The sequence below is a fragment of the Chrysochloris asiatica genome, unplaced genomic scaffold, assembly GCF_000296735.1.
Source record: "Chrysochloris asiatica unplaced genomic scaffold, ChrAsi1.0 scaffold00050, whole genome shotgun sequence".
Taxonomy (NCBI): Eukaryota; Metazoa; Chordata; class Mammalia; order Afrosoricida; family Chrysochloridae; genus Chrysochloris; species Chrysochloris asiatica.
In genome coordinates this window covers 1,044,480-1,055,849 of record NW_006408568.1, presented here as the reverse complement: position 1 = coordinate 1,055,849, position 11,370 = coordinate 1,044,480, and the positions used below count along the sequence as shown (strand labels likewise).

The following is an 11,370-nucleotide window of genomic DNA, read 5'->3' as shown; positions in this document are numbered from 1 at the left end:
GAGAAAAGGGAGGGCAGAGAGGAAGCCAATGAAAAGCTCTAATTGGAGACATGGACCTGGATCTTTCCGCGTCTGAGGAAGAGGAGCACTGGTAGCCCCCTGCCCTCAGAAGATCCAAACCCAGGCCCTGCTTGAATTCAGCCAGGGTAGTACAGGGACATAAGAAAACAGGACCCTCATGCCCCAATGGAATACAGTGGCAGGACATTCATATTCCTACTTCTCTTTTGCCTTAAGCCCCCAACTTTGAGTCTTAACTCCCCTCTTCTTGGGTCCTTGAAGTTACCAGTTAAACTGTTCCTTCAGAGGATCCCATCCCATCTTCCATCCTAAAGCAGAAAGCCAGTACCCTACCAACCCCAATACCCCACCACCACCACACAGGAGCCAAAGGTTGTAAAATGTATATTAAATTTCATGTGTATACACAATGGAGAAACCATCCTTGCAGAGGTAAGAGTTCCAACCCAGTGACAATGGCAATGAGCCATCCCAGTCTACTTTTCAACCATCCTCTAAGACAACAGTGGGTGGCTGTTGCCACTGGACTAAGATTTCCTCCTCTTTGCTGGTGGGGGCCGGCTGGGACTGAGGGAGTACTGAGTGGTGGGAGCATGAGGACACTTGAGCATGCCATTCTGTTTCCGGAAGGCAGCTTTCTTGAAAGACTGCTCTGGCAACTGCTGCTTTACCTTCTTGGCCCCTTTGGCCTTCCCAAGGGGCTGACCATGGTCCTCAGGCTTAGGGGCAGCCTGGGTCTTGGAGGATAGCACAGCAGGTGTTTCTGAGTCTGTGCCCTTGGGAGGGGTATCTGGCTTCAGAAAGGCAACTTTCTTGGGAGTTTGCCGTTTAGGTGATCGCTGCTTTGGCTTCCCAGTCACCTTTGGTTCCCTGATGACTTCAGCTTTTTCAGCTGGTTGACTGCTACTACCCTGGAACTTGGGGGATGGTTGAGCCTTTGTGACAGAAGGGACAGTGGACAATTCTGAGTCTGTCCTTTTGGAGATGCCATTCTGCTTTTGGAAGGAGGCCTTCTTGGGATATTTCTGTTTCTGCAACTTCTGCTTTGCCTTCTCAGACCCTTTGGCCTTTTTGGTAGGCTGGCTGCTATTTTCAGACTTGTAGGCAGATTGATCCTTCAGGTCAGGTAAATCAAGGTTTGTAGTGTTGGCTGTTGCAGAATCTCCTGGAAAATTCAACAGATGGCATGAGAAAATGGGCCTCATCACTAAACAATCTTCATCCTCAGGGGAGACAAGTAGAAGTTATTAATATAGGAACTTCCTACTGACTGCCACTTAACCAAGTGTTCCATATAACAAGGCCAGCACCGAAGAGGAAACCACCTACACTCATACCACTCAATATGACCTGGCCTTTACTCAAATACTATTTAAAAAAAAGGCAACCTGATTGAGGAGTTATCCATCCTTGGGTCAAAAGGTTTCAAGAAGCTACTCCCCTCATTGAGGACAGCAAGTAGCAGTACACACTTTTTTATTTTAAGTTTTTATTGTGAATTGAGTGATAGTTTACATGTGAAAACATCAGCTTTACATTCATTCTATCGTATTTCATTTCATTGCAATGATTACAATTCCCCCATGCATCATCATTCAAAAGCATTCAAAAGCATTCCCTTTCTGTGTTTTTGTTGGATGTACACCCAAGCACTCAGGAACACATAACCATTCAAACAACCAAAAGGCATACCCTGCAAGCATGCCCCCTCTGGCCGTCAGCACACAGCCCCTCTCCCTCCTTGAGTCTAGAGTCCCCAGCCACTCTTAGGAGGAGGTGAATACATTAAAACACTGGGTTTTGTTTTTTTAATCAAAGACGACAAATATTTTTAAAATGTTAATTTTGATGCAATGCATAAAAAAATAAAGCATACCCACAGCAACTAGAAAGAAACTAATCAAGTATAAATGAGTATTGACATACTAAATATGTTATTTTAAGTTACGTCAAATTTTATTATTAAGGTTTTTACTCTGTTAACAATCAGATAAGGCTCTTGTAAAGGGCATTATTTAATAAGAAAAAAAAAATCAACTCAATAAATTATGCAGTTTGTATTCAGAAGCTCTTCTCTCCCACTTCCAACTCAACTCAGGGTTATATATACCAGCGTGCTGACACGTGTGTTTAAGAAAACCCCACCCTTCCCCTGCAGATCCGGGCCAGGCTCCTGAAGATGGCTGAAAAATCATCTGCAATTAGTGTACTCTGAGAACTGCTGAGAACTCTAAGAAGCTCTGTGCCAACCCAGTGCAAAGAACGCTGGACCAGCAGAGGGTATTAAACCACTCAGTTCACGCTAGGCCAGGAAAGAAAAGAAACCACAGCCCTCAATTGGAATGCACTTTATGCTGAACAACTGCAGCCACTTGGTAGAACACATGGCTCCTAGCCACATGCACTTTATTATGCCCCAACAACATTCAGGGCTCAGGAACAACTAGAGTTGGGATGAAAGGTAGAAAGATCACTTACCTGTCTGCGACTGGGGAATAGAATTGGAGAACTTCTTAAACTTGGCAATAAAGAAACCATCCATATTGTGGGTATGCGGGTAGAAGCGACGGGTAGAACGCAGAGTGGGGTGGAAGCGCCTTTCTCGAAAGCGGGTAAAACCTTCCTGGCCAAAGTCTAGACCCGTGGGCACCAGACGCACATTCCTCTTTTTCAGAGCGTAATCTACCACCCACTCATTCTCTTCCACCTGGACATGGTAGGGAGAAATCCAGAAGGAAGGGAAGCAGAGTGAGGGCTGAAGGAAGCCTCTGAAGGGCAGCTAGTCCCCCAGTCCTCCCCTCCCATACCAGAGGCCTCACCATGATGGAACAGGTGCAGTAGACGAGGTAGCCTCCTGTCTTGGAGGAGGCATTCACTGAGTCAATAGCACTCAGCAGCAATTCCTTCTGAAGGTGAGCACAGCGCTGGATGTCCTTCTCATCCTGTCCCAAGAAGAGACCCACGGGGTTCAGAATTTCAAAACGTACCCTCAGTAGAGGAGTGAGCTACTGACTGTTAGGAATGTTCCCTTACCTCACACTCTTACTCTACAAGGTCTAATCAAGGCCCCTCACTGGCCCCACCAACCAACTCCTCACCTTGTTAGTCTTCACAGCTGGATCCTTGGAGATGACCCCAGTGCCACTGCAGGGGGCATCCAGCAGTACTCGGTCAAAGCCACCCACCACCTGGGCGAAAGGGTAGGTTCATCGTAAGTGTTCTGCAACTTACCCAGCATCATTCATTTCCTAGAGGTATGTAAAGTCAAAGTCTCAGGAGGGTCACAGAGGTGCGGTCTGAAAACCCACCTTAGGGAACTGGCGCCCATCATAGTGGCTGATGATGGTGTTGGTGACTCCCAACCGATGCAGGTTGCCCACCACACTCTTGAGTCGCTCAGCATTGGCATCATTGGCAAGGATCACACCTGTGTTCTTCATCAGCTGGGCTAGAGTGAGGGAAGAAGGGCCACAGTGCTGACCAGTCAGCTCCCCTACTACCCACCCGCATCAAGAAGTCCATAGGTGAAGTCTCCTCACTTCAAGGCCAGACTTCACTCTTCAAGAGTCTCATTCCTCACTGCAGACTGTATAGGTCTACCCCGATCTCCTGCCCCCCCAGTGAGAAGCCACCCTGCTGATCTGATTTTACCATTTTGACTTAAGAGCTTCTTTCTGTCCTAATAGGTGAAATTACTTCTTTGAAGTGGTAATAGCTTAATAATGGTTATGACTGCCTGGTAAGTACTGAACACTAAAACAAAGACATTACACTTCAATCATCACAATCCAAACAATTACAGCCCATTTTACAAATGACAAGAGTATCAGGAGCTTGCCTTTGGTTATCTGGGTACAAAGTGGCATATGTGGGATTTGCACCCAGCAGATCCCACAGCATGTGTTCCTCCCTGCTCCACTTTCAAAAGTGGAGCCGGATGAATCCTTATCACACCTGTCCTCCTCATACCTATGTAGCTGGTCTTCCCTCCAGGGGCACAACACATGTCCAGGACCCGCTCATGTTCCTGGGGTGCCAGGGCCATGACAGGCAACATGCTGGAGGCTCCCTGCAGCATATAGTGGCCGGCCAGGTACTCAGGAGTAGCACCTGTGGAGAAGGACCCACCTGTGATGCACCTGTGATGTGCCGGGACAGGCACTGGGGCAAGAGGGCTATTGGGCAGGGGATAATTACCAACGGGCACTGAAGAATCATACACCACTAGTCCAGTCTTTGACCACTTGCCCAGGGGATCCAGGTTAACCCCACGATTGATTAAAGCCTGAAGGTTAAGAAGACGAAGAATTAAAAACCTCATAGGGTGTTATGCCCAAGAAGGCATGAAACCAAGGTCCTACCAACAGATGTGAGGCACCCTAACTCTTGGAGACCTTATTCAGAACATAAACATCCCATCCCATGAGACCCTTTTTTTTTTAACCTCAGGCTCCTAACTCAAGGCTTTAATTCCATCAAAAGCAGACTATCAACTCCTACCCTTTTATTTCCTGAAAGTGACTCATGAGGCTTCTTAACCACCCTAAAATTTAATGTTTTTGATTGTTGTTGTTGTTAAGTGATGTCAAATTGTTTCCGACTCATAGCAACCCTAAATAAGGTTTCCGAGGAGTGGCTGGTGAAGCTTGAACTGCCGACATTATGGTTCAAACTGACCTTGCAGTCCAGTGCATTATCCTGCAGTACCAGACCAGGAATCCATGTTTTTGGCTAAAGCATACTAAAGGTAATCACTGCGTTACCTTCACACCAGGAGATACTCAACACAGGAACTCATCACTGGCCTTATTTAAATCAAGGGTCTTTAATCTGGGGCCCCTGAAATGCTTGAAAAAATTAGCTTTCACCTGCTTCTCAATGATCTAAAATGCACACAACTCCATTCAGTTTCTTTCTAAGGCTGTGTTTTTACCCTGCTTTCAACCCAATTGCAGAGAACAGAGAAGGTGCAGGGATGGGGTTTCTCAAAGAAACCACAGAAGCCCTAAACCAATAAATGCTTTCATACTAAGATCTCATCTAGTCAGGGCACAGCGGTGACTCCAAACCTCAAAACCCAGCCCTCACCTGAGCAAGGTCCCGGCGCCGGGTTTTCAAAGTATTGGTTCTGAGTGTGATGGGCCGAGGCACTTCATTAGCTTCTAAGAACTCTACAAGCTGCAGAGAAAAGATATGAGGTTGGCCAAGGAGCTCAGTCAGAAAGAGAAGAGAACAAGGGGGCTGGCTTGTTCTCTTCCTTACACAGGATGAAAAAGAGAGATGAGAAAAGAAAAGCCAAAGTTAGACAGGCAATCCAGTACCTCCGACAGAGGAAAGAGGTCCATGAGCTTGCCAAGCAGGAAATCTCCATAAGAGTAATAAGTAGCCAGATCCTTCTGAAGCCGGTTCAGATATTCAGAACGAGACCGACCTTCCTCCCGCTGAGAGCTGAAATCTCGTAACACTCCCACGATATCCTGGATCCGCTTGTGAACTCGTTGTAGATCTGGAGCCTGGACACGTAGGCCTGTTAAGGAACTGTTTTATACTGCTCTCTAGGTGTCCTGGTGTGGCGCTGTGGGTTAATGTGCCAAACTGCAAAGCCGTTTGAACTGCAAGGTTGGCGGTTCAAGCTCACCAGCTGCTCTTCGGAAACTCTATACAGGGTCACTATGGGTGGGAACCGACTCCACAGCACTTAACAACAACAACAAGGGTTTACAAGTCCCTCCTCCAAAGCACCCTCTCCCTCCCCTTCACCAGGGAATGGAAGGATATCCTGCTCCATCTCTCCAGCAGGGGGCAGCAGAAATGGCTCTTCCTCATCCACATTAATTTGTAGGCCTCCTTCGATCTCATCATCCTTGGTGTGGGGGCTTGACTCAGAGGACACTTTTTCCTTTTCTTCCTCTTCATCAGTCTCTTCCTCACTCCACTGGTCCCTAGAAACAGACCCCAAACCAGATGATTCACAGACCAAAACGCCCTCCTCCATCCTTACAGCTTCCCCCCATCCAGATGCTACCCATTTTCCACCTGTTTATAAAACTCACCCTGCATCAACTTCCTGGGCCTTCTGCTTCCGAGCCGCCCTTTCAATGGGCAGCAACTGAAGAGAGGGGAAAAAAAAACACACACACACACACTGGCTATCAAGTCGATTCCAACTAAGGGGCAGCCCAGGTGGGTCAGTGCAGAACTGTGCTCTGTATAGTTTTTAGTGACTGATTTTTCAGCAGTAGATTGTTAAACCTTTTCTGAACAGGTGCTTCTGGGTACATTAGAACCACCAAACTTTTGATTAGCAGCTGTGGGGTTGACCTTTTGCACCACCCAGGCAGACCAAAATAGACTGCTGTTGTTGTGAAGTGCTGTTGAGTAGATTCCGACTCATAGCGACCCTGTATAGGGGTTTCTGAGGAGCAGCTGGTAAACTTGAATTGCCGACCTTGCAGTCTGGCGCATTAACCCACAGCGCCACACCAGGACTCCCCAAAATAGACTAGGCCTGGTAATATAAAGTCTGACTTTCCAGCGTTTTATCATTTTCTAGATACAAATGTAACAACCTCAGATGGAACTATGGATGATTAAAGAACTGAATGTAAAACTGACACAATGTTAAAACTAAGTGGCAGACTAGAGGGGATTGTTATACTGTTCTACCACCCTATATTTTCCATATCTATCACAAAAAGCTTGAAGATACCCATTTGTATGCGGGGGAGCATGATGGCTCTTTACCATAAACACTGGACAGAGAACCACAAGGTTGTGGGCTCATTTATCAGGAAAGATTAAAATTGCCCTTAAGTATCTATTTTATTTTATTTCCTGCTAGATTTACGCAATATTTTCCACATGGTTAAACCCAACATATTTGTAAGTTTGTGTCTTGTTTTTTTTTCTCACTCACTTACCAACAAGCGTTTTCATAAACAAATACAATGGCCAAATATTAATTCATCAAGCACATGAATCATAACTAACTTATGCATATTGGATTTTATGGAAACTTTCATATATCTAATATTTTTGGCACTCTAGGATAAGCATTGAACTGCTAACCACAAGGCCGGCAGTTCAAACCCACCAGCCACTCCTCAGAAACCCTATATAGGGTCGCTCTGAGTTAGAACCAACTCAATGGCATTTAACATTATAATCATCCACATGGTGGTTGGTTATGTACCACCAAATCAGTTCCAACTCACAATAACCCTCGGATAGACTTTCTGAGCTGTAAGTTTTTACGGAAGCAGAAAGCCTCATGTTTCTCCCATGGAGCAACTGGTAGATTCAAACTACTGACCTTGTGGTTAGTAGCCCAGCTCATAATCCACTAGGCTCCTTATCATCCACAAAGGTACCTACAAAACTGAGAGAATTAACTGTATGGCGAAAGGGGCCCTGGGAGAGGGGTGTAAATGGGGGCTTTCTTGTTTTATTCTATGGAATTATATATTGTTTGCATTATATGTCATTATGAAGTGCCATCGAGTCGGTTCTGACTCATACCAACCCTGTATAGGGTTTCCAAGCAGCAGCTGGTGGGTTTGAACTGCTGACCTTATGATTCGAAGTCCAGTGTTGATGCTACAGCGCCACACCAGGAGTCCACTAATACATTAATATACTAACTGTAAAATAAATAACTTCTCACACCTCAGTAAATAAATCTTTGCCCAGATTTTGTATTATTTTCCTAAACAGAGAATTACGAAGCCCAAAGGAAGGTGTTCTTACATACCAAATACTTTAAAAGGTAAAGATCCATATTTCTGAATATCCACTGAATCTCACCTCTTCTCCCTCCTCGGAGTCGGAGCTAGCTCCATAGTCATCTATCATATCAGCATCACTGTCCTCAGAGCCCCAAAGGTCCCCCTGGTTCACCACACCATCTTCTTCAGAGTCTTCCTCATCCTCTTCTTCATCACTACTGTGGGATGGTGCTCTGCGCTTCCTGCCTTGAGCAGCATTATATAAAGATGGGGCTCCCTTCTTAGCAGGTATCTGCACAGCTCCTGCAGAGATGATACATAGGGATTTGAAGAATCCTGGACTGGTAACAGCCAAGCACCCCTGAAACCTGCATTTTTACTCCTTAAAAATGTCCTCTGGTTGTTCCTTTCACCCTGACAGCAAGTCCTTCCCTACCGAGACTCTGAAGACCCCTCATGTACCACCCAGTTATTTTTACTGACCTTCTAGTAGCTTTCCAGACGATGTTTTAGTCCCAGGAGATTTGTTGGATTTAGGGGCTTCAGCAGAGCCCAATCTCCTTTTGGCCGCCCTGGAAGTTATAAGGGTTAAGAAAAGGGAACATTACTTCCAGGCTCTACCATTTCCCATCCTCACTCAGACACGCTGAGAACCCTAAATGAGCCCACTCCACTAATTTATCCCACATGGCTCAAGATAAACAACACCAATTTAATCTTATACAAGCCTGGACACATACACTCACCTCTTTCTAGCCCGACTAGACAGCCTCTTGGAATTTTCATCACCATCTATTTAAAATGCAAAACAAAATTTAAAAGGCAAAATACGAGATTACAGGGGAAATGAGAAAGAAAAATAGAGAAGTAAAGGTGGGTAGACAATTAGTATATCGACACTTTGCACCAGGAACTGGATAAAAGACACAAAGATGATGAAATATTCATTTGGTTGTTTATCCACCAAATGTCTGGACTCCCAGATGTCAGTTTCAACAAGCAGCACCAACATTCTGAGAATTCAGATTCAAGCCATCTTTTCCTCTGCGCTTTCCTTTATTCAATTACAAACTGCCCTAGATTTTACCTGCTCAAATGCTGTTTTTCATATATTCTCCAGGAAATACAAAGTTGAATCGCATACCTGTCATTTAATAACTGTATGCAAATTATTTAGCCTCTCAATTTTTATTTCCTCAACTGTAAATCAAGACAACAGTTCCCCCCCACCTTCCTCCCCCGCCACTCTTAAGTAAATATAAGTGATGTAATGTATCCCAAAGGTCCAGTACAGTACCTGACACTTGCACCTCAATAAATCAAGTTCTATTCAAAGTTCGAAACTATCAGCTGTTTCGCAAGAAAAAGATGAGGCTTTCTGCTCCCATAAAGATTTACAGCCTCTGAAACCCTGTACAGGGTGGCTATGAGTCGGAACCGATTCCACAGCACATAACCACCAACCACCATTCAAAGTTGGAAAAAAACTACCTGTCAATCCTCCCTCCCACCAGTTTGCCATGATGCAGTCAAGCAGAGTACACATCATTGTGGGAACCAGATGGAGATGTTTCCCATCTCCATCCCTTGCACAATGCAGCTCCGAATGGAATTTACTCCTGCCAAAACGTTTACTGTTTTTCAAAACCCAGCTTCTTAGCAAGACTTTTTTCTTAATTCTCATTAACTGCCTGGCCCCACCTGTCCTCTGAAATTTCACAAGATTAAACTGTATCTCCCCTTGCATGCGTACTTGTGTCCCTGTGCCATCTTTCCCTAAGATCTAAACTTTGACACATTGAGTGTTTTTCATTCATTCTTATTTCCTAATAACTCATACAAAGAAGATTCCATTGAAGCGGACAGTGAAGATGTTAACCTAAAAAAAAAAAAACACCGCAGGACGTTAAGATATAAGTGAGAAAAATGGCTCAAAAGCCGGGGGTCCAGGTGACCACAACTGACCCTTATCTGCAGGTAAGAATCTGGCAAGCTCTGTCTCGGCACCCTTCTGTTTGCGGGCTTTTCGGCCCGGCCCACGCTTTTCCTTCTTCGTAGGGTCCAACTTGCGCCCCATGGTGCTGAAGAAAAATCGGAAACTGTAGAGTCTTGTGTGTTGTAAGGAAGAGCCGCAGGACGCAGACGTAGTGTATTACACTAGGAAAATGCACCGCCTCGACCAGAATCTCAGCTCTCAGCACCGGCGACAGCCATCGAGGCCAGGCCAATCCCGCCCTGGAGCCCCACGCCATTTGTATTGGCGCTCCCATTCCCTACGCCCCAGGCCCGTTCGGTGCCGTAGCCTTTCTTACCTCAACTTCCTTTAGACCCACCCGAAAATTCTGCTCACCCGAAAGCGGGTTCAGCCAAAGACTCCCCTTTGTAGTAGGCACCACACTCCACGTGCACCACGGAGTTAGAATTGGAACGTCAGTCTAAGCGGAAACAATTTACGCAGGCGCACAGAGCTCTCTCAGCCCATGGCACCACCTCTTCCGGTGGCCTCCAGTTGGCTGCTGGATCCGGAAAGTTAGCTCCTGGCGGTCTCAGGCGGCGGCATGGCCTGAGACAATTCGGAAGCTGGGTGCACAACTTAGTTCCCGGCATTGGCTTTTTTGCCTCATGATATTTAAACTCCGGAAAAACGGGTGCCTACGCGCTGCCTTCTTCCCCTCTAACCGGCCCGTTGCAACCATAACCTCTTCCTGACATCCAACCGCCCTATGCCCGTCGATTCTGAACATCATTTGAGTTTGTTGCGACCCTGTAATAGGGTTTCCAAAGAGCAGCTGGTGTGCTTGAACCGCCAACCTTGCAGTTCAAACGGCTTTGCAGTCTGGCACATTAACCCACAGCACCACACCAGGACTCCCTCCCTATACATCATCATGGAACCCGCTTATTTTTTTCCTGCCCCCAAACCTGATTAGGAAACCCCCTTCCATATCCACCTGCTTGGCCCCACTCAGATTAAGGATTCACTCTGCCTACCCTCACTTGTGGAGGGCAATAGGGAGACATGTTGCATGTGTTCCATACAAGTTCCTTCCTTCCTTCAAATAGACACCAACGTAGTGATTATTAGGTCTCCAAAACTGTTTCAAGCACTTCACTGATTTGTTTGCCCTAAATGTCATCCAGATTGCAGAGATTTTTTTTGTCCATTTGAGCACGTAGGGGTTAAGCCCCATCCAGTAGGTTCCAACTCAGTGACCCTGTGTAAATTTCTGAGTTGCAGCTGGTAGGTTTGAAGGCCCAACCTTGTGGTTGGTTAGCAGTCCGGTGTGTATCCTACAGTGCTACACCAAAACTTCACTGGCTTAATCTCCACAAAATTATGAGAATGCTTATTTTTTACATATCAGAAGGCAGACTTGAATAAGCTCCCAAAAGATAACAGCCATTAAAAATTCCATAGGGCGATCATTCTTTCTGAAACCATGGGGTCTGCATGAGTGAGAATGGGCTGGACAGGCAAATGTTTTTTTTCCTCCATATAAGAATTCTGCAGGCCAGAGTAGTTACACAACTTTGTTGTTAAACACCATCAAGTCAATTGGGTCTGAGTTTGAACTGCCACACGCACGTTGTGGTCCAGCACTTATCCTACAGCGCCACACTAGGG

General features: G+C 45.9%; 1 protein-coding gene across 1 annotated transcript; it reads right to left on the bottom strand.

Moving 5' to 3' along the window:
• Positions 1 to 515: 515 nt before the first annotated feature.
• Positions 516 to 9,822, bottom strand: NOP2 (NOP2 nucleolar protein). The gene is given in 15 exon segments (XM_006862658.1): positions 516 to 1,186; positions 2,500 to 2,728; positions 2,841 to 2,963; positions 3,120 to 3,209; positions 3,330 to 3,469; positions 3,991 to 4,131; positions 4,219 to 4,306; positions 5,110 to 5,199; positions 5,343 to 5,542; positions 5,800 to 5,963; positions 6,075 to 6,130; positions 7,825 to 8,048; positions 8,229 to 8,317; positions 8,492 to 8,537; positions 9,711 to 9,822. Coding segments are annotated over 15 exon segments (2,463 nt in total).
• Positions 9,823 to 11,370: the final 1,548 nt, after the last annotated feature.